General features: G+C 42.6%; 1 protein-coding gene across 3 annotated transcripts in view; it reads left to right on the top strand.

Annotated features, from left to right (window-relative positions):
- Positions 1–23,603, top strand: part of WDR17 (WD repeat domain 17) — a 110,714-nt gene that overhangs the window by 61,951 nt on the left and 25,160 nt on the right. For all 3 annotated transcript variants that reach the window (XM_014577787.3, XM_006131597.4, XM_006131598.3), the window contains exons 12-20: positions 1,944–2,108; positions 6,224–6,426; positions 6,569–6,718; positions 6,812–6,942; positions 8,304–8,429; positions 11,623–11,778; positions 13,564–13,628; positions 18,312–18,444; positions 23,010–23,098. In XM_014577787.3, the coding sequence (XP_014433273.2) occupies positions 1,944–2,108; positions 6,224–6,426; positions 6,569–6,718; positions 6,812–6,942; positions 8,304–8,429; positions 11,623–11,778; positions 13,564–13,628; positions 18,312–18,444; positions 23,010–23,098 (1,218 nt within the window). The remainder of the gene's footprint in view (positions 1–1,943; positions 2,109–6,223; positions 6,427–6,568; positions 6,719–6,811; positions 6,943–8,303; positions 8,430–11,622; positions 11,779–13,563; positions 13,629–18,311; positions 18,445–23,009; positions 23,099–23,603) is intronic.

A 23,603-nucleotide genomic window follows, 5' to 3' on the forward strand; every position in this document is an offset into this window, starting at 1 on the left:
CGTCCTCAGGTCAAAATCCCCTCCCAGGCCTTGCACCCCAATCCGCTATCGCTGGTCACTACTCAAATCCCTACATTCCCTCCTGGACCCCTACTCCAGATCACACTCCCTCCCAGACCTTGCACATCTTCCTTTACCCCAGTTCGCTGCCCCAGATCACAATCCCTTCCTTCACCCAAACTCCCTCAGATCCTATACCTAAGTCCCTTACCCCAAGCTCCCTTCTGCACCCAACCTCCATTCCAGACTCCTGCACCTCCTTCATTAATAGAGTGTGGCCCTCAACCATGTACTAAATTTTTGGAATGGCCCTCCATCAAAAATTACTGCCCACCCTTGACTTAGAATGTGCTTTTTAAACTTTGCAGAAAGAACTTTATTTTTTCAAAATAAAAATACTAAATACAAGTAATCATGTGTAGAACAGTTCATTGCCAGAATATCTGTAGAAAATTGAGATAAGTTGAATTTCTTTTTGTTTGTAAAAGAGTGGACTGAAATTTTAGTACATCACTGAATCAAACGTGTATGTTCCCTCTGCAGTGCTTTCTCATAATATACCTATAATAGCCCCTTATTAACAATGTACAGTAGTAAAAAGAATATCTGATCTGCAGTGTTAGTGAGATTATGAGGTTGACTTAAGTTTTAATGTTGAATTTTTAATACTAATCCTGCAGCAAGAGCTGAATCTGAGTTTATGTTGGGGGAGAGAAGATGCAGGAGAGTTGGGTAGCTGCAAGTGAGATTGAGTCATAGCTGCAGAATGTGGGTAGAAAGGGAATAGGGGAGTCCTGCTGACCCCAGGCTCCATGCGGGCGCTTCCGCTTTGAAAGGTGCAAGAGCCACAGCAGGGGACTCCCCGCTGGCCCTGGGCTCCACGTGGCATTTCAATCTTTGAAATGCACAAGAGCCCCTGCTGGCTCTCTTGTATATTTCAAAGAGGAAGCGCAGCATGGAGCCTAGGCTAGGGTCATTGTGGGACTCTTGTGCATTTCAAAGTTGGCTGCCGCTGTGCCCCATCCCTTCCCACGGAGCTGGAGCTGCAGGAACTGGCTTTTAAGCCTGCTCCCCCCAGCACCCTTCCTTCCTCCCTCTCCCCTCCCCCGCGTCTTTGTGATAGAGACAGAAATGGGGGAGGGGGCGGAGTGACTAGTTGATTAGTGTGTTGACTATCTGATAAGCTTTTGCTTATCAGATAGTCGATTGGTCACTTACATCCCTAAAAGGGAAGTTTCATGGGTTCAGCAAATGTGAGGTGCAAATGGGTGCAGTGAAATAATGAGAGAACTTCTCACAGTTGGAGAACTTTTTTCAAAAGGGAATGGTCAAATAAAATACATTGTGATAGATATATGACTTTATCACTTCTTTTTCTGTCACCATTTGACTTTCAGTTCAAATACCGTTTCCATTTATCAGTTTTTTCTAATTCTACAGCTGAACTCATAGCCTAATCCTGAGCACAATGCATACAGATGCATACATTACTTTTATTTAAAACCTTGTTGCATAAATATGGCAACAAGGCTTTAAGGAATAACAGCGAAAAGAACATGCAACAGATGTATCATGTTATTCATTTATTTTGGAAATTTTTGCTTAGAACAGAGTTAGTGATAAGTGCAAAAATGATTCTATCGGTACTGTGTATTAAGTAAATTTATTGAAAAGCAATGAGCTAGATTCTGGTGTAAATTTTTTAGCTCCATTGAAATTCATGGAGCTTTCTCTGTTTACACTAGCTGAGGTTCTATCCCATTGGCTGTGGTTGTGTATATTATATTGAAGCATAATTTCAACTATGGAAGAAAAAGGAAATACAAATCAAATTTTCTGAGATATACATTAAAAGGTGCGCTACATTTATATTTTTTAGAGTTAAAAACAGTTTATTTCTACTGACTCCAAAAGCTGATGATTGTACTGTTTTCATTTTGCAGAGATATGATAGCCACTGGCTGTGAAGATAAAAATGTTCGTGTTTATTACCTAGCAACCAGCTCTGATCAGCCACTGAAGGTTTTTACAGGGCATACTGCAAAGGTGTTTCATGTAAGATGGTCTCCTCTGAGAGAAGGAATCCTCTGCAGTGGTTCTGATGATGGGTATGTATTCTTGGATTCTGAGAGACTTAAAGTCTGAAGTTGCACTTATGCTGGCACCATAAAAAACACCACTATTATCATTTTGTATCAATGAATAACATTTAATGTCCAACTCTGCCCCTGCCTCCTCCATAGTACAAATCTGGGGTTGGCTCCATGCCTATGTAGCAGTGCTTGCATTTGGAAGCAGCCGTGTGACACAGAGATTATTACAACGCTCCATCCTGCCCAGAGAGTGAAGTCTATGACTGCCACTACTACTTAGTGATTATATTGGGACAATACTACATATTCAAATTGCATCCAAGACCCTGTGAATGTAGGGAATAAGGTTCCCTTTTATGACTATCTAGAGTATGATTGATTGAATATCATCTGTGGAGATCTTTGAGGGAACCACATTCCCCATAAGTGGCATTACTGATGGCAGCTGTCGTAAACAGTGTCAGAATCCATGTGGGTAAAGAATCTTCTCTATAAGGGCATATCTACACAGCAGGGCATAAACTATGTCAATTGCGTAACTTAAATCGAAATAGCTTAATTTGGTTTTTGGTGCTGTCTACACAGCAGAAGTTGAAGGAATAACACTCTTCCTTCGACTTCCCTTACTCTTCTTAAAAACAGAGTTACCGGAGTCCAAATAAGAAGTCCTCCAGCTCAATATTATTTTGAAATAATGATTTGCTGTGTAGATGCGCTCTGTGTTATTTCAGAATAATGTCAGTTATTCTGAAATAACACTACTGTGTAGATACAACCTAAGAGAATGAGGAGAGAAGAACCACCTTTTCTATGATTCCCAGTCATTTTCCATCAGGTGTCGAAAATATTTTTGGGAAGGGTCATGAAATCAGATGATCTGAGCCTGTACCTGTCTCTGCCCGACACCCAGTCCATGTGGATTTGTACAGTTCTAGTATGGCAGTAAACTTGGCCTCTGGCAGTGAGAGGATGTGTAGGGAGCTCATGGGTAGAGCCCTGCAAATCTGCAGATATCCATGAACTGTGTTTGCAGTTTGAACGCAGATAAAAATTTTGTAGCTGTACAGTATCTACTCATTGGTATGATAACCATTAAAAAAGCCACTTTATTTTCAAGCTTGGAAGGCTGACAGAAAAAAAAATCTTGTAAATTGCATACTTTTTATGGATTCAGCTGGAGATAATAAATATGTAAGACTGTAATATCATAATTACACAAAAGTCTGAGTGCCTTACAATCTATGGCAATAGAGGCCATATCAGTACCACAGATAATACAGAGTCATTTTCAGAGTTCAGTCACACTGAAAACTAAAGTCAGGAGAGTCCTACGCTATTCTGGAAAATGTGTTAGCCTTTTGATTCTTTCTTATTTTGTAACACTATATATCATGAATGAAATTCTGGAACTATGCCAAATGTTCCCCTAAACTGATTGATTAATGCATTACATAAGATTTCTGAGAGCGGGCTGTACATGGGTGGCCTTTGGACCATTTAGAAATCATGAGCTATATGCATTTGCAAAGCACATCCTCTGACTGTCCATACTGCTTTGTGATACAGGCTTTGTAGAACAGTTCTTCTGCAGGTTTGGGGAAACCCAAATAGGACTGCTATGCTCTGTGGCATGAGTGGGCTTTGCCAGCATGCAAGTAGGCACGTTGTCCGTCAGATTTTATTTCTTTTTATAAACAAATATGATTTTTGTTTCAAAAAACTGTTTCCCTTTTAAAAAAAATAAAACCTCTTATGTTTGGGGATGACTGTTTAGATTTAGTCATTTATGAGAACTACTGTATATGAGAAGATATTTAGGATTTTAATTTGGTTATTTTTAAACCGAAAATATAGCAATATTATAGGCATAATTGATTCCCTCCAAAACAGCATAGATATGTGAGGGCTTCCACAGTTTCAGAAATCCTGCAGAAACCATTGCTGCCATAATGGAAATAACAGACTCTAAGGAGAGGCAGGGTCATTAAAGGCAAAGGGGAGATAGTATAAGCACAAAGGGCCATTGTAAGTGGGGGGCAAAAAGGACAATAAGTAGGAGGGGACACTTTAAAGTTATGTGGCAGGACCTTTCTGTTTGAATTTCTGCTTGGAAGTTATTCCGAATATTGTTACGCTTCTGCAAGGCTTATTCAGAACAATTTGAGTTTATTAGAAAGAAAAAAACCATACAATTATACATACATACAGTAGGATCTTTCATTTCATAAAGGCAAATAAATATGGTAATAAGCATAAGGCCATAAAATACAAGTACCTGTCATGATGTATATTGTATGCCCAAATTCTTATACTGACAAAACTTAGCAGCACCTGTTGAGCAGTTTCTCTTTCCCGGGAGTATATTCAATCTGTACTCTATAATTTGTGGTGAGTATGTTCTGAATTAATTTTAAGATAATGATTGTAACCTGTAAATGGTCTGGAGGATTGTAACCTGTAATGGTCTTTATCTAGGAGGATGCCTCTCTTTTGTGTCATACTGCCATAGTTGTTCTCAGCAGAAGCATCTGAAATGAAACCCATTCAATATAACACAGAAGGGGCTACTGGTTCTCCCCATTAGAGACCTGGGACTTTGGAACTGACTTTCTCCTTTGGTCTATAACAACCTGAGTTTGTTTGCCTGCAAGGTGCCCTGGAATGCCAACTTTCTCTCCCTAGTTTGTAATGAAGAGAGTGTAGAACAGGACTAGATGTAGGCCTAGGATTGAGTGGGAAAGGAAGGGAGGGGGTTGACTTGATTTAATATAATATATGATTTATAGTGAGTTCAATCTGTTTAGTTTAACAAGTTTAGTTAAGGAATGACTTGATTACAGTCAGTAAATACATATATAGGGAACACAATCTAGCATGGGGATTCTCAACCTTTCTGAAGCCTCCATGACATGTTATAAAAATTCCATGGCCCATTTGTGTTATAACAACTGTATTTTTGCATATCCAGTAGATTAAAAGCTAGGGCCAATGTTAAGGGGTAGCAAGCAGGGCAATTACCCAATCCTAATACCACATGGGGCCCTGTGAAGTTAAGTTGCTTGAGGTTTGGCTTTCAGCCCCATGCATCAAGACTTAGACTTTGGCTTTCTGCCCTGGAGACCAGTGAGTCTAATGCCAGTCCTGCTCTCTTATTTATTTTGGTGGGTCCCGTGCATCCTGCTTGCATTTCCTTAGTGGGCCCCAGAACACTCGCTGAGAACCACTGATCTAGCAGAGGAGGGTGTAAAATGATCCAGTGGCTGGAAGCTGAAGCTAGACAAATTCAGACTGGTAATAAGGAATAGATTTTTAACAGAGAAATTAACCATTGGAACAATTAACCCAGGTTTATGATGGAATCTCCATCACTGATAATTTTTAAATGAAGATTGTATATTTTTCTTAAAGATATGCTATAGAACACTGGTCCCCAAACTTTTCAGGGTTATGCCCCCTCTCTTACTCCTGTCTGCAATCCCTCACACACATGTCCCCTGGCTGGGAGTGGGGTTTTGGCTCCTTGAGGGCAGGAAGCAGCAGACTGGGTTAAGGGGACAAAGGCTGGGACTGGATCTAGGGGCAGATCTGAGGCTGGATTGAGAACAGAGCCCCAGACAGAGGTCAAGGCTGTGGCTGGTGTTGGAGCTGGAGTTAGAGTCCATGGCTGGGTACAGAGCAGGGTGTGGTGGGGCTCTCTCTGCAACCTTCATGAGGGCTGGCCCAGGCTCTGCTGTACCCCTCTTGAATGTTTCTCTGAGCCTCTCTAGAAGGACACAGTTTGGGGATCTTCTCTAGCAATAATTCTGGGCAAGTTCTATATCTGTGTAACACAGGAGGCCAGACTAGATTATCACAATAATCCCTTCAGGCTTTAGAATCTATTTTAATCTATGAATTTCAGCTATATTTTTGCTGTCACTGTGTATTTGAATTGATCTGGAGGAACTGATAGTTCTCTTTATTTTAGTGTTCTTGTAACAGAGTGTATAAGGTGCTCAAAGCATAAGAACTCTTTTATTAGTGTGTACATCTAGATAAGTAAATATTCTGTGAAATGTAAACTTTAGAATTTTGTTGTGTTCAAATTTTGATAGATTGATGGTTTTAAGCTTTTTGTGTCTTGTTTTCAGTACTGTCCGAATATGGGATTACACACAAGATGCTTGTATAAATGTTCTTAGTGGACATACAGCACCAGTACGGGGACTGATGTGGAATACCGAAATCCCTTACCTATTAATATCAGGCAGCTGGGACTATACAATACGGGTGTGGGACACAAGAGATGGAACTTGTCTAGACACAGTTTATGATCATGGTGCCGATGTATATGGTAATATAGTTTTAAATCTTAATTTTTCCATTGTTATTGTGCTAAAATGTATTTACATTATACATTAAAAGTCCTTGACTTAAAACTATTTAGTAGATACATTTCATTGTCGGAATAATGTTTAAAATGGTCTCTTCATTAGGATTAACATGTCATCCTAGTCGCCCATTCACGATGGCCTCTTGTTCTCGTGACTCGACTGTGAGACTTTGGTCTTTAACACCTCTAATAAACCCTCTCCAAATAAATATCCTTGCAGACAGATCTTGGGATGAGATCATTGGCAATACTGGTAGGTAAATTATACATAATATTATTTTCATGTGCTTTGTGTTAGGTTGCCTTTAATAAAATATTTGTGTACATAAACATTTCTGTTGAATAGATCGTGCTGTGGAACCAGGTGCTCCTCCTTTGCTATGTGGTAAAGTATCCAGGGATATTAAACAGGAGGTGGACAAGCTGACTGGTAATACTCGAGGGAAAAAGCTAAGGTGGTTTTCAGAATGTTTGTCAGTAAGTATTCCACATGTTGCATGTGTATGTATTCATTAGCTTAAACTGAAGCAAAAAAAAGTGTCTTCTTCCCTTCCCTTTGTACTATTTCCATTAAAATACACTTGGAATATGCAAGAATGACTTCTGTTTAGACAGTCTGTAGATGGAAAAATGTCCCTCCTAGAGCTGGTTGAAAAATTTTCAAATGGATTTCCCGATCAGAAAATATGGTGTCATCAAAACCAGAATTTTGTACTGCAATAGATACATTTCAGCAGATCTTTCTATTGAGAATTTTTTTCAAAAAATAGCTTCACTTTGTTCATCCAGAATTAAATATTTTGTTTCTTGTTTGTGAAAGTGAAGTGGTTCAGGTTGGGCTAAATCTGCATTAAACTCTGTGATTGTCTGAGCTGCTGCAGAGCTTTAGGAAAGTTGTAGTTCTTGATCCCTGAAGCCCCCTCTCTCACCCACTGGCCCCATTTATTTCAGTCGAAAACACTGATACAAAAAATTTTCAATCAGAATTTTATGACATTTTTTGTTCCGCAAAGAGTAGCAATCTTTTAATATTTAATTTTTATTCAGAATTAAACAAATATCAAAATACCAGATTTTTTAAAATCTGCTCTTGTCACTACTTTTAAAGTCTATTAAACACTTCAGGACTAGAATTGGGACGTAGTGCTTACTCCCAGTTCAAAATATAGTAGACACTGAGAATATATTAGACATTCAAATTACAACATTGCTCTAAGGAGACTTTTTGGGTCACTTTGGTGGTCATTTTTTCATTTTTAATTTTAATCTCTCTCTGAGCCCTAGATTCATAGTAACCTAGGCATCTGACTTTACAAGTTGAGGTATACAAGAATTAGACCCAATAAAATTTTTAAAACTTCACTAAAACATTCCCAAATACTCTTTCTGTAATACATATGGTATATAATAAATGAATGATTATGTGGTGATGAATAAAGGTTTTATCAGCATTCATTAGCATATTATTTGTTAGTTTGCCACATGAGTGTTCTTTATTTCTGATGTTTCTGCAATTTCCCACATGTATCTTCAATCTATTATACAGATATACTTTCCATACCTGTGGTTTGTGTGTGTGCCATGTATGTGTATAAATTGGTTGTGCTTTGTGTCTACATAACTGATAAGTGTATCAAGATGAAACTTCTAACTGCACTAATATTTTTTACTACAGTGAGTAGTATCAGACTGTAGTATGTGACTCACATGATACATTCTGAAAATGTTTACCTTTGAATTGACAAATAATTGCACACCGTATCACTTGCAGGTTTCATTTTAATACCTCTTGCCTATTATTGTAATCTATTTCTTTTTTTTTTTTTTAATTATTTCAGCCTCCAGGAGGCAGTAAAAATTTATGGGACCTAGTTGCTGTAATAAAAGGTCAGGATGATAGCTTGCTTCCACAAAACTACTGCAAAGGAATTATGCATATGAAGCATCTGGTTAGATTTAGAATGGTAAGTGAACTATGCACACTATGTGAAACTTGTTCATTGGTAGTTTTATTTTTTTAGTTATGAAAATCCATTGGGTTGCAAAGCTGAACACTTCCAATGAAATGAAGTCACATTTTAGAAAAAGGCAGACACATTTCTTGTTTTTGCAAAAGATGAATTGCGAGGATAAAGCCCGTGGACATAAGTGTAACATGGATTATTGACAAAAGCACTGACTGGATCATGTCTCTTTCCTCTTTCTTCTTTCCTTGTGGTGTCTCCTAGGTCGTAACCCACCAGTCCACCCCTTTGTGGCTCTGCAGATGCTTTGCATGCAGCACTATCTTAAGTTCTTTCAATCAGTTACACAGACTAGATTAATTCAAAACATGGGGTCTGATTTACTAAGTCTTTTTACAGTGTGTTTTTGATAGTCATCTCACTTCACCACACGCTCAATCTGTAGAAGAGTCCTGGTCAGTTTCCTTCCTCCTCTTATGACCTCTTAAGTTCCCTTCCTGGAGTGGGGGCTGTACTTTGCATCATCACTCTATCAAAACAAAAGGAAGCCCCTTGCTTCCTTTGGGAGCAGGTCAATAAAACAGTCACTGTTTCTCCATTAGTCAGGAGCCCCACCTCTTCTCCTGGATCTGGGTAATTCAGATAATTATTACTTATCTCCTTAAGACAGGAGCCTCCAGTTCTCCTCTTTAGTTCTGGGTTGTAATTTAGTCAACCAAAGGCATTAGTTAGCCCCTCTGCCCAGCTAAGTCTCAGGATGAGAGGGTTCTGCAGCCACACTTCTGCTAGTGTCTGCTCTTCAGTGACAGAGGAGGCAGTGTTTTGGCTGATCCATTTCCCTCACCTCATCCCCAGTTTGTTGGGTGAAAGGGGAGGTTTATCTTATTTTCTCTGCAAGGCTGCTGGCCAGTGCCCTTAAAGACTCAGGGTATGTCTACACTACAGCATTATTTGGAAATATCTTATTTCAAAATAGTTTATTTGAAATAAGATATTTTGAAATAATGCGTCTACACACAAAATGCATTTCAAAATAGTGTTTTGCTATTTTGAAATAGCGCGTCCACACTGATTGAACACTCAATCGCACTTAAGGCCAGCTGATACCAGTTCCAGCAGGGCATCAGGTCAGTGTGGCTGCTGCCTGAGGCTATCTGAGGCCTGTGCTTAAAGGGAACCCCCTGGACAGCTTGTTCTCATATTTCCCTGCTTGCTTGCCTACCTTGCTGAGGGACAGCAAAGCATTTTTGTTTCTGCCTGCTTGGGTTACTCTGACTCGGGACACCACAGCACTCGGCGCCATGGAGTGAGAGCTGCTCCTGGGCACTCTGGTGCTCATTTTGGATGTCTTGCTGCAAGCCTGGCAGCAATTGCTGGAATCTCCCTCGCAGCATCTGCTGCAGCCCGACCCCCAGGCCCTCTTCTGGACACTCCTGGGGGATGAGGAGGAGCAGCAGCAGCACCGCCCGGGTGCCAGCGTGCCCTGTTGCAGAATAAAGAAAACCCTGAATCTGGATTATCCCTGTCTCAGAAGTGCAAGCCTCCCAGCCAATACTGTATCTATTATTGTCAAGGATCTTACCCCTCTTTCTCCAAATGTGGTATGAAATGAAAACAAATATTAAAGTAAGTCAATGTATGTATTGAGAAATAACTAACAGTGTTTAGGAAAATAGAGAAAAATCTTTAAAACACATACTTATATAACCAATAATATACAGCCAGCATTCATAAAGTATAACGCTTCAAAATCCCAGTACAGGAACTATTAATTAGGCATAAAGCCCAAATCCAAAATATCTCAGGTGGCAAAAGGAAGAAAAGAGTGATAGTACAGACCCCAGACAAAAGGAAGTTTACATTACAGTGTCAATGGAAGTGAAGTACAGCGTGAAGCCTGGGACCTCAACCATTGAGCTATTTGAAAGCTCATCAGGAGGAACTCCTGGGTGATCCCACCAGAGAGACTGGTGATAGCAGTGGATCCTGTAGTGATAAGTATCTGCTCCTTTTCATCACTATAGCACAGATGGAATTCCTGAATGCTAAAGGCCTGGACCGCGTGAGGAGTTGCACTGTATTCACTTGGTCTCAGGTGGAGCGAGATCATCTGTCCCTGACTGACAGCTGCAGGGCCTTTTATTACCTCAGTGGCGTGAAAGTTCATATGATTGACAGCCCTGTGGTGTGCAACTCCTGAGGTAAAAGAATGTTCAAGGAGTTTATGGCAGGAAAATCTAGTTATAGCCGGATTGACCCAGCTCTGCCTTATGTTTCCTTGCCGATGTTATCAGACATTTTTCAAAATGGAGTTTCTCTCTCAAAATGGAGTCTTAATCATTCACTTTCAAATTACCTGTACCTAGCTTACAGAAATCATCAGAAAAATGCAGTCTTGGCTGGGAGGCTTGCACTTCTGAAACAGGGACAATGCAGATTCAGGGTTTTCTTTATTCTTATAGTTGCCTTTGTCACTGAGGTAAAATGGCTAAGAATGAAATGAAAATAAATGTAATAAAAAAATGAACCAGGAGAATGGAGTGAAAAATATATGAATACAACCAATTTAGTCTTAATGCAGTGGTTGTAGAAATGTAATACAGTAAAACTCCAATTGTCCTGCATCCAGTGGTCTGGCACTCCTGATAGTCCGGCACCAACTGGAACCTGGAAGAGCTCAGGCAGCTGCATCAAGAAGTTGTTAGTCAATTACAGTACCACCAGGTGTATCCACAGGTGACAGGTGGTACTGTAATTGACTAACAACTTCTTGAAGCAGCTGCCTGCCTCTCGCCCCCTCTCCGCCGCCGCTGCTTGCAGGCTTTGCCTCCCTGCAAAACAGCAGAGGGTTCGTCCCTCGCCGCGCCGTTCCCCGCCAAGCCCTCCCCTCCCCCCCGCCGGACACAGTGTGGGTCCCGGCGGACCCGTCACAGCCCCCCGCTGGAGTACCTCCCAATAGTCCGGCATATCCGATAATCCGGCACCACCTGGATCCCAAAGGTGCCGGATTATTGGAAGTCTACTGTAATTCAGTGTAATCTCTTCAGGGTTTAAGGTCTTTAGTTAAAAAGCTGTGGTTTATCTTCTCAAAAGGTAATTTTAATATTACCATAACAATTCTTTGTTTGAATACTTGTTTAGCAATAATTGTATTATTAAAAAAAATAAATACAGTGCTTTTTCTCTTTACCAGTCCAGAGCCCAAGAACTAACGACAGTAAAAATGTCCAAATTTGGAGGAGGTATTGGTGCACCTAGCAAGGAGGAAAGGCTAAAGGAAGCAGCAGAAATACATTTAAGATTAGGACAAATTCAGAGATATTGTGAACTTATGGTGGAGCTTGGAGAGGTAAAGTACTAAAGCAACTAATGAAAAATTAAATACAGTATAAAATTGTAATAATACTACTTGTGCAAGAGTGAAAGCAAAAGAGTTATAAATCTAGCAAAGAAAGATCTTCCTGCAGTTTTGATGTTTATAACATATACAGAGAAACTTGGCTTAAGTAAACACTAGGGACTAAGAAAATGTGTTGCTCAGAACAGATGATTTTTAACTGAAGTACAAACAAAATTGTATTGGCAACTGTCGAGAGGTGTTCTATCTTGGGAGGCCCCTTGTGTCTAATCTCCTCTAAGGGCGCAATTTGGCCCTCTCACAAGACCATCCACCAGATTCCAAGTCTGGCTCCTCCTATACCTCTGGCAGAGTGGTTTCGGGTCCAAGTCTGCATCCCGAGTCCCTCTAGGTGGGGTGATATGGCCTAGTGGCCAGAGTCCATACCCAGGTCCCCTTTGGTAGGAATAATATGGCTCTGAGGCCTAGTTCATAAGCAGGTCCCCTCTATTAGGGAAAATACAGCCCAGAGGCCTAGTTCATAAGCCAGTCCCCTTTATTAAGGAAAACACATCCTAGAGACCTAGTCCTCAGGCAAGTCTGCCTTTCTAGGGATACCATGGCTCAAAGGCCTAATTCACAGGCAAGTCTCCTCTATTCGGGAAAATACTTCCCAGAGACCTAGTCCACAGGCATGCAGGAAGACTTCCCCCACACAGGCCAGCTATATGTATATTTAGGAACATACCTCAATACTTCTGTAAATCTGGGGATTAGTTACTCCAGAATAAAAGTATCCAATTTGCAAGTAAAAAGTAAGACAGGATTTTTTTTACCTCCATGATAATTTTAATTTTAATGGAAAAGACATGTACAGGTTGAACCTCTCTAAACCGGCACACTCTGATCCAGCAACATTTGTGGTCGAGCATGATTTTAGTTAGCCAGATGTTATAGAATCATAGGGTTGGAAGAGATTTCAGGAGGTCAAGTCCATTCCCCTGCTAAAAGCAGGACCTATGCCAACTAAATCATCCTAGGAAGGGCTTTGTCAAGATGGGACTTATCCACTTATCACGGGTGTGGCCAAGTTTCCTGCAGTCCCATAATGTTTGTTTACAGCCACTAGTCTTGGCTCTCAATGTTCCATGCTGTTATTTAGCTGTAATTTACCCCTAAGGGTATGTCTAGACTACATGGCTCTGTCGCCAGAGCCATATAGAATAGTTTACTAGACATACCCAAATGAAGTAGCGATTTAAATAATTGCTGCTTCATTTAAATTAAAATGGCTGCCGCTCTGAGCTGATCAGCTGTTTGTTGGCTCAGTGCGCTAGTCTGGATGCTCTGCGGTCAACATCAAAGGCATTTGTCGACCGCCCCATTATGCCTCGTGGGATGAGGTTTACTGAGGCGGTCGACAAATACCTTTGATGTTGACCGTGGAGCATCCAGACTAGCGTGCTGAGCTGACAAACAGCTGATCGGTTCAGCGTGGCAGCCATTTTAATTTAAATGAAGCAGCAATTATTTAAATCGCTGCTTCATTTGGGTATGTCTAGTAAACTAATCTATATGGCTCTGGCGACAGAGTCATGTAATCTAGACATACCCTAAATGTCTTCTAAGAGTCCAATAAGCAGTGGGAGTATTAGTATTGACCTTCTATTGTCTGGCATATTCTCTGGTTCAGCAATGGTCAAGTCTCAAGGGGCCTGGTGAGTTTCAATCTGCACTTGATAAAAACTAGTTCTAAATGTAAATTTTTTTTGTACACTAGTTGTTGTTGTGTTTCAGTGGGACAAAGCCCTCTCAGTTGCACCAGGTGTATCTATGAAATACTGGAAAAAGCTAATGCAAAGGTAAGGCTAAAAACATATTGATCAATTGTAGCTTATAGTATGCATAAAATAAAGGACCACAGCAAATATACATAAGATAAACTGCATCTAGAATGTTTTTCAACGTTTCAGTGATGTTGCTTATATTCATTAAAATGTGATGGAATGAGCCAGTATTTCAATAGGGATCTCATATATGTATAAAGCTTGAAAGTTTTTAATGCATGATGAGGCTTGAAATCTTATAGTGATGTGTCTTCATGGGAGAATTAGCTTGTAAGGATATGTTTACACAGCGTCAGGCAGTGTTCTTCTGTGTCTGGGTTGACAGATTTGGACTCATGCTACCATTTAAAGTAGCTGTGTAGATATAACAGCTTGGATTGGAGCACAGGTTCTTTGAGTGCTCTCTCATGTCCATTCCATCTTAGGTGTGTGTACTTACTTAAGTGGTATCCATATAGGGCCAACTCCGGCAGACCCTGAAGAGCAGGGAGTATGGTACAGTATAAGGGGTGCTGCTGGCATCTCTCACCGTCAGTTCCTTCTTACTAGTGATGATGATAGAATGTTCATTTTTCTAGCAAAGATTTTTCTCTCCAGTCTGTTCATTGTTAACTTTCTGCTATAAATAATTAGTATTCTTCCCTTAGTGAGTTTAGAATTTAGTGTCCCAGAATGAGACTTGGTGCAGGATGTTTTGTGTCTCCTGGTGCTGCTTTTGCTGACAAAGGCAGCACCCAAGTTAAGGGATAAGCCTGCCTCTGGATCACCCCTTCAGCATGGTTCCACACACTCCCTCGTGGAATGTTCTGCCCGTGGTCAGCTGCTCAGAGCCACCATGATGCAGATATAGGGCTACCATGTATCAGAGCCCTCTTTAACTGTCTCTGGATTCTGGACACTGCTCTCTGTGCTCAAAGATCCAGTTGTCGACAATGTGGTGCAGGCCTTTTGAGGCATGCATGGCCCCCATCGTCCTGTATTGGGAGTGTAGTAGCTGCTCTTCATCAGTTCGGCATCATTTCTATGGTGACTATGGTGACTATACGTAGTGGCCTACAACCTATTGGCATGAGTTCCCACCACAGCACTGATGATTGACATCGCTGCACCAGTTTCCAGTTCCTGCTTCTCTCCACAGCAGTAGTCAACAAATGTTTGGTGTCAATCACCAGGATACTGTTTCAGATCCACTGAATGCCATCACTGGTGCCTGGTCTTGATGCAGTGGGTCATTACCCACATATAGTTCAATTTTGAAGTGAGGTGCATGAGGCTTTGGATACAATCTCACCAGTTGCTTGCTACAATAGATGCCTCTGCTGGGGATCACTGGACAAGGTGGTCTCTGTTCCCCCTAGAACACTCATTGCACTTCAGTGGTGAACTGATCCAGAGGCAGTCCTCTATGGGGTTCCTTTTGACAGCCTGTGTCACTAATATCAGATGCCTCAGATCTCAGTTGGGAGGTGCAGCGTGGCAAGATGTGTACAGCAGGTATGTGCTTAGTACAGGAGTCAATGTTACAGTTAAACATGAAGGAGTTCAGAGTGGTCCATCTAGCCTGTTAGGTGTTCCTTCTGCAGTTGTCAAGCTGAGTGGTTCACATGTTAACAGGCAACATGTCCTTGATGATTTACATCAACAGGCAAGGGGAGCTCACTCATCAGCCTTCTCCCAAAAGATACTCTGCCTTTGTGACTTCTGCATCCAGCATATGATTCACCTGGAAGCCTATCATATGCCAGGGATCACAAACAAACTAGCAGACTGACTGAACAGATCTTTCTTTTCTCCTCATGCGTGGTCAATCCATCATGAAGTAGCCCTGATGCTCTTCCAAAGGTGGGGGACTCCCCAAATAGAGACCTGTTTGCTATCAGGAAGACTAGGCAGTGTCATCACTTTTGTTCCCTTCTTGGTCTGGCCAGGTGCACACTCTCATATGCTTTTCTCTTGTCATGGTCAAGAGACTGGTTGTACACATACTTGTCAATCCTGTTTGTCACCAGAGTCCTGTCAAAGATAAGAAGGATAAGGCTCAGGTCATTGTGATTGCCCTGGCATGGCCATACCAGCATTGGTTCGGCACACTGCTAGATCTGGCGGTAGCCCTCCCATGGCTGCCTTCAGACTGTCTGGACCTTCTCTCTTAAGACTACAGTTGTCTCCTGCATCCCAACCTCACCTCTCTCCACCTCACAGTGTGGATGCTGCATGGTTGAACATAGAGGAGCAAGCTTGCTCCAGGGAGGTGCAGCAATTTTTTTTTGGGGGGGGGGAGTAGGAAACCCTCCATTTCAGAGGCTTACCTGGCAAAGTGGATGAAGTTCTCCCACTGAGTGTGACAGTGTGTTGGAGTGTGACATTCCCATATTCATTCTTCATCCTGGATCATCTGCTCATGCTGAAAAATCAGGGTCTGGCCCTTTCTTCCATCAGGGTCCATCTAGTTGTAGTAAGATGAAGGCCTAAAACATAGGCCAGTGCAGCACAGGCCTGGTCTGAGGCCTAGATAACAATGGACAAAACATGGCTAACATAAAGCAAAGCTAAGCTGTGAACAAGAGGCAGGCCCCTGCTCACAGAACTTGGCACAAACAGGGCTGAGAGTGCAAAACACTATTTGGTAATAGGCCCAGGTGCAGAACCATAATTGGTACTGGTCATAAGTTGAAATCACATGGTACAACCAGCTCATTAAAAAAGACCTTGGTAACCACTCCTACAGATACAGACCCAGGTTCAGGAAAGGGTCTAAAATGACAGCATGATGGATAAAGATGGTCTAATCAAACCACAAGGTACAGGGTGATGGGTGATAACCTGACAACATCAGCAGTGAGGAGTGAGTTGTTTGTACCTGTATATAAGGTGGTGTCTTGGGGGGGGGGGCAGTCTTTGTATGACCTGGGTGCAGTGGAAATTTCCTACTGATTGAGTCATTCCATTGTGGAAAGTACATATGCGTAGTGGGTCAGTAGAGTTTACTGACAACTATTACTGTACATCGTTTAACAATAAACCTGGCCAGGCACCTTCGATCCTTATCTGGTTTGTGGTCTTTGGAGGCCCTCTTGGGGTCTGCTGTGGTCATTGGGCCCACATCATAGATCACACATGCAAGCAGCCTTCTGATTATCATCACTGACGGAGCCAGAGACCTGTGAGGACACCATGGCAGTAAATCCACCTAACTACACTGGTGACCCTGACATGATTCGACAGCCGCCTCCCTGAATAACTACAGTTGCCATTTTGGCTTTTCTGAGGAATATCAGAATTCTCACACAAGATGTCCGTCAGGGGTTCAAGAGGCTTTACCTGTTAAGTTAGGAATATTGTCCTGCAATGGGATCTTAATCTAGTTCTCTCTAGAATAATGAACCCACCCTCTGAACCTTTGGGCTCTTGTTCCCTTTCCCACTTATCGTGGAAGGTCACCTTCCTTGTGGCAGTTACCTTGGCCAAGTTAGTTTTGGAGATTAAAGCTCTGACCTTGGAACTGCCACATACAGTATTGTACAAGGACAAGGTTCAACCATGGCTGCACCCGACATTCCTGCTGAAAGTGGTGTCTTCCTTCTATATTAATCAGGATATATCTTCCTTCTGGTGTTCTGTCCTATGCCGCACAAGATCAGTGAGGAGAAACAACTACACACCTTGGACGTCCATGGGCTTTGGCTTTTTACCTTGAATGGACCAAGTCTTTCCTCAAATCCAGACAGCTCTTCATCATGTTGGCGGATAGGAAGGACAAATCTCTGGTCTCTCTGCATTTGAATCTTCATTTGGATTACTTCCTGAATCCAGGCATGCTGTGAGTTATCACAGGTCCAACCACCTCCTCTGGTAAAGGCACACTTGACAAGAGTGCAGGCATCCTCGGCAGCCTTCCATGTTCCATCCAGAATTTCTGTAGAGCTGTGATGTGGTCTTCGGTTCACATGTTTACAGAGCGTTATGCCATCATCCGGCAAGCCAGAGATGATGGTATCATCAGAGCTGTGTTACAAGCTCTTACCCCACCTCTGTTGGTACTGCTTGGGAGTCACCTAACATGGAATGGACATGAGCAAGCACTCAAAGAAGAAAAGAGTGTTATCTTTTTCCATAACTGGTGTTCTTCAAGATATGTTGCTCATGTCCATTTCATGACTCACCCTCCTTCCCCACTATTGGAGTTCTAGCAAGAGGGAACTGAGGGAGGGGGGAAGCCAGTGGTCCCCTTTATACCTGGCAATATAGGCATCATTCCAGGAGGCATCAGAGCCAGTCCCCTATGGATACCACAGAGGGAAAAACTTCTGGCACTGATGCATGTGGCAGGCATACACAGCTAACATGGAATGATCACAAGCAACACATCTTGAAGAACACGAGTTACAGAAAAAAGTAACTGTCTTTTCTGAAGCCTAGAGTGGGGGAAAGGAAGTGCTTCAGAGCCTGAGCTCCAACCCTACCTACTGCTTCAAACTGCTGTCCACACAACAGTTTTTAGCAATGAACCTGAAATTACTGACCAGCCTGGGAGGCTCACTGCCATGGGCTCTGTAGTCACACCTGGTGTCTCTTGGAGTCTAGCAAGGCAGATGGTTTTTAATGAATGTTTTATAGTTAGTTGTACCACTGGTGTGCAATAAATACACCTAACAGCAAATGAAACTAAACAGCCAAATCATTTTCAATTTCATTTAGGAGAGCTGACCAGTTAATTCAAGAGGAAAATGATGATGTCATCCCATACTGCATAGCTACTGGTGATGTGAAGAAACTAGTCACTTTTTTTACTTCAAGGGGCCAACTTAAAGAGGCTCTGCTTGTTGCACAGGTATTTTTGCTGATATGTATATTGGTCCATATTTATCATGAGCAAATGCAGCATTTCTCAAACTGAGGGTTCCAACCCCCCAAAAAAGGAGTTACAAGCTATTGTAGGGAAGTCACAAGATGTAAAAAAACCCCATCAAAACAAAACAAAACAAGCTTTTGAAGGTAGCACCACTGCCAGCCCCCACACAGAAGTAAGGATGGTAGTATGTCAGATGTGCTCCTATGACTAGGTACAGCAATTTGCTATCACCTTTTTTGAGAGTGGGTGGAGTTATCACAGCCTGAAATAATTTCCAAGGAGGGTCAAGCAAAAAAAGTTTGAGAATCCTTGACCTAGTGAGTAAGTACTTTTGGAGAAGGGATAAACTTAGTTATTCGTTTCTGACCTTTTGACATGAAATCAGAGACAAAGAGTATATTTAATCGGTCAAAACATACACTTCTGTTAAATGGCTAAAAATCCCAACCCCACATGTCACTCGTATTCAGCTGGCCAACTCTGACTTTGAAGCGATCAAAAGGGTCGCATATTTGGAGATGATAAATTTCATTCTGCTACATCGTCTTTAAGGTGCTACTAGACTATTTATTGTTTATTAAAGTCAAACAAAACAGATAGATGGTATCATGAGCTTTCCTGGGCATAACCCACTTCATCTTGTTATGCCCATGAAAGCTCATAATACCATCTAAATCAGCGTTTCTTAAACTGTGTTCTGCGGCGTGTGCTGTGGAGATATGGTGACCATATGTCTCTTTTTTTTTTTCCGGGACAGTCCCGGATTTAAAGACACCCAGTACTGGTGTGGCGCAGCAGCAGCTCCCCACCTCCACCCAGCACGTAAGCAGCTCCATTGGTGCTTTGCGCAGGCAGCCAAGGGCGCTGTCAGTGGTGCACAGTGTCCAGAACTCCAAGCTCCCATGCAACACGCGGCGCTGTCCGGCAAGCCCCTCCCCCCACTCTGTGGCCCTTACCTCCTCCTGTGGGACTGCCTCGGCTGTGCACCTCCAGCCCGGCCTCCTCCATCCACAGGCGGCCGCCACCGCTGCCAGAGGGGGAGGGGCACTGGTTGGAGCTGGTGAGCTGCTCCTGGGAGCTGCCACCAGAGTCCTGGCAGAGACCGCGCAGAGCTCAGCTCGAGTGCTGCAGAGCGGGGTACGTTCGGGCTCTGCTGGTGCGCTCTGTGCATGGCCCTTTCTCCCCTCACCCCTTCCCACTCTGCTGAGGGAGCAGCAGTGCACAGACCCGCTTGCACAGCAGCGGTCCACAAGCCAGGTCTGGGAGGGTGGGGGCTTTCTTCTCCCCCTGCCCCTCGTGCTCCTCCTAATGGGAGCCAAAGCTGGATTGGGGACTGGAATGTCGCAGGGATGGATTATCCAATAAACAGACTAAGCATGTGCTTAGGGCACCAGCAAAGCAGGGGAACCAAAAAAAAATGAGAGGGTTTTTTTTGGAAAAAATTTGATATTTCAAAAAAAGCATTGACGTTGTCATCATGGGAAAAGTCAGAACTCTGCAGAACACTCTTTTTCTCAGCTGAAAAGAATATAAAACCCTCAGAGAACAACAATGTGTCAGGACAGACTGGATTCACTTTCCCTATTGTGTATGGAAGCGGACGTGCTTCACCAAGTCAGCTTCGATGAATGTATCCAGAATTTTGCAATCAGAAAATCTAGAAAGAAGCTATTTTAATTTCAGAAGACATGTCAGTTTTGTGTCATTTCAAAAAATACAATTTTATTTTACGGTATAGTATTGTTTTTATTTTTAATTACATTTGGGGGGCACCGTAATCTTTTCAGTGCTTAGGGCCTCTAAAAGTCTTAATCCGGCCCTCGAAATGTGGCACTAACATTCGCACCGGGAGCAGCCCAGCTTCAGGCTGAGCAAGCAGTCCTGCCTTGGAAGCAGCTGGGGCCAGGGCTGCGGGGACTTCTGGGGCCGACCACAAACTCCAGCCCCACAAACTGGAAGGCAAAAGGAGGGGCTCAGAGAGAACTAGGGGGAAGGAGGTGAGAGATGAAGGGGCTTGTGCTGAGGTGAAGGGGGCAGGGCAGGAGAACAAAGGGGAAGGCACCAAGGGACAGGGTGAAGGAGAGACAAATGCCAGGGGGCCAAGCGGATACAATGAGGAAAAGGGCAGGAGGAGGGAGGAGAGGTTTCAGTGGGGGTGGGAGGGTGAAGGGGACAGGGTGATGCTGGGAGAGGAGAGGGAAAGGGCATTGGGGGGCAAGAGGAAGCAAGGAAAGGGGGAGGTACTGGGAGAAGGGTTGAAAGGAGGAGTGGGCACGAGGAAGGCAGGGATGGAGCAAGTCATGTGTGAGGGCACAGAGGGGCATGAGAGGAACTGGGGCAGAGGATGGTGAGGGCATCGGTATCAGGGAGAAATAGGGCAAGGGGGAAGGGACAGTGAGGGAAGGAGAAGCAGGGGTAAGGGAAGGTGCAGGTGCCAAGGGATTCTGGGGATGAAGCAGAGAGGCAGACACCTGCAGGGGAGAGACCAGCACCAGAGGAGAGGGTTCAGTGGGGGCCAAACTCATCCCCTATGGGTATGAGGATGGTGGGAAAAGTTCTTAGAGGGGGTTACTTTTACTTCTGGTCATGTGTCCATCTTGACCCCAAGAGTCAGGGGCATAGTAAACAGAGGTCAGGGGGTGTAGGTAACGTGTCCCTAAATGTGGTTCAGAAAATATGATCCCCATACACGGAGAAAACAGAGTTCAAATGGCTGTCCTTAAAAGGGGCAAGCTTCATTTTTTTTTTCCCTCAAGAAAAGTCTTTTGGAACACACAAAATTATTGCTTGGTGTTCCTTGGTCTTAAAAAGTTTAAGAAACACTGATCTACATGTTCTGTTAGTCTTTTAAGTTGCTATTAGATTATTTGTTGTTTTTTAAGTTTTTCTAGTTACAGACTAACTTGGCTACCCCTCTGTAGCTATTGACTTTTAAGTGTTTAGGACTGGGTCCCTTGATAGGATGATTCTGCACTGTTCTAATAGCTATTCTATCTTTCAGGGAAATTTTTTAGGAAAAATAGTTTGATTAATGTAAATGCAGAAAAGCACGATAGTAAATGTGTTCAGTGAAACTATGCAGCAAAATACTAAAAATGTGCATCTAAAGTTGAGAATATTTCAGAAAATATAGTTCTACATATCTGATTTAGTTAATGTGTTCAGTGTGATTGTAAGGCCAGCTTTGAAAATAGTTTGTCCATTTTTGCCTTCTTTTTGGCTAGGGTTCCCAGGTGTCTGGTATTGACCTGGACAGTCCAGTATTTTCGCCTCCTGGCAGGGAAAAAAAAATCAGAAAATACCGGACACCTAAAATGTCCAGTATTTTCTGATTTTTTTTCCCTGCCAGGAGGCGAAAATATCAGACACCTGGCAACCCTAAGACACTTAGCAACTGAGCCGAGCTCCTGGCCCCGCGCCCTCAGTCCCGGGGCCCCTCTGCTTACCTGGCTCAGCAGGGAATCTGTCTTGTGGCATGGAGAAAGAAAACAAGATGTCCGCCGGCAAAAAAATCCCCAAAGGTCTGAAAGGAGCCATGCTGGGTTTTTTGTATTTTTGATTTTTTATTATTATTATTTTTTTTAACTTAATAATTGTTGGGTCCTTTTTTTTTTCTCAACAGCTTTGATCTCCCCCCCCCCCCCCCCTTTTTTCTTCAACAGTGGTTTTTTTGGGAGGGGGTGTTCGGTATTTTTGGTTAGACCATCTGGCAACCCTGTTTTTGCCACCCCAATTTATCTTTGAGCTCCGAGTGCTAAAGGGACACAGGATCATGCCCCTAAAATTATGTTTAAACGACAGAATGTTTTGCCTATTTTCATTTGCTTTCTCTTGTTTTATTCATTGCAAATGGTTTCCATTGATTTGAAAGTGCTTTTATCCATAAATAAGCAAATAAGATGGCCTAGGCTTCTTGGGCCTGACTATCCTGGAATGCTTTTGTGGTCTTAGCTTAAAATCATTGTGAACTTTTGATGTATGTTTTGTTTTTTTAAAACTTCGCGTTTGCATTGCTTTTTTCCGTAGTTATCATACACAATTGGGGAAAAAGCTTAGATCAGGGGTTCTCAAACTTCAGTGCGCTGTGGCCCCTTCTGGCAACATAAATTGCTATATTTCCCCAGGATGGGGACTAAATCTGAGCTCATACAAGACCAATTGCCCTGGGCAGGGGGCAAAAGCCAAAGTCTGAGCGCTGCCACCCCAGGCAGGGGGCCAAACTCCAAGGGCTTCATGCCTGGACAGGGTGCCTATAACCTGAGCTCTGCCATCCTGAGCACTGTGTGGTGTGGCTCAGACTCTACAATTTATTGGGCCTGAGAACTAGGAAGACCCTCAGCATTAGGGATAGGGATTGAAAGTGTTTTGCTTCCTCTTATTCTCCTGCACAGCTGAGAAGATTCTGGAAAAAATAAAATAGCTCTAAGTTTGTTCACTGGAATGTTTCCTTTGCTACCCTCGAGCAGTTTCAAAAGGGATAATTTATCAAATTGTCCAGTTGAAAAAATATTGTATGGTTGATGCATTAATTTGTTTGTTTCTAGGCAGCTTGTGAAGGAAATATGCAAATCGTACAGCTTTCAACATCAAATGGATCTTCAAATCCTGATGGAAACATGGAAGATTACAATGAGTGAGTCTACAGAGAATTCAGTTCTTTTAAAGTGTTTCTGTAACTTTTTTTATGCAGAATATAAGCACTCAAGGATGCTACTACACTGGAACTCCTGTTACTTGGATTTTACACCAGTTTTATAGAGTCCAGGAAACAGCCATTTGCATTCCACCTATACTTAATTATTAGCAGACTCTGCATCCTTCAGTGAATGTCAGCTCCTGGCACCAAATGGATTTTTCCAGATAAATTAGGCTTGAAATGCTTATTATGGTTACTTTTTAGAGTTGTTTAATACCAAAGAGGGGTATTCATTTTCATGAAATTCAAACTTTACTGAAATATGTTTTAATAAGTATCAGTTTAATGATCTCTGTATGTCACACATCCCCTCCCCTGTTCCAGAAAGCAACACTGGTCTTCACCAAGGAGGCAAATGCCACATAGTGGACAGTAATAGCCACATTTTCAGATACTGAAGGCTGACATGCTGTTGCAGGGTCCACTCACTGCAGGTGATACT

Source organism: Pelodiscus sinensis, chromosome 5 (assembly GCF_049634645.1).
Source record: "Pelodiscus sinensis isolate JC-2024 chromosome 5, ASM4963464v1, whole genome shotgun sequence".
In the NCBI taxonomy this organism is placed as follows: Eukaryota; Metazoa; Chordata; order Testudines; family Trionychidae; genus Pelodiscus; species Pelodiscus sinensis.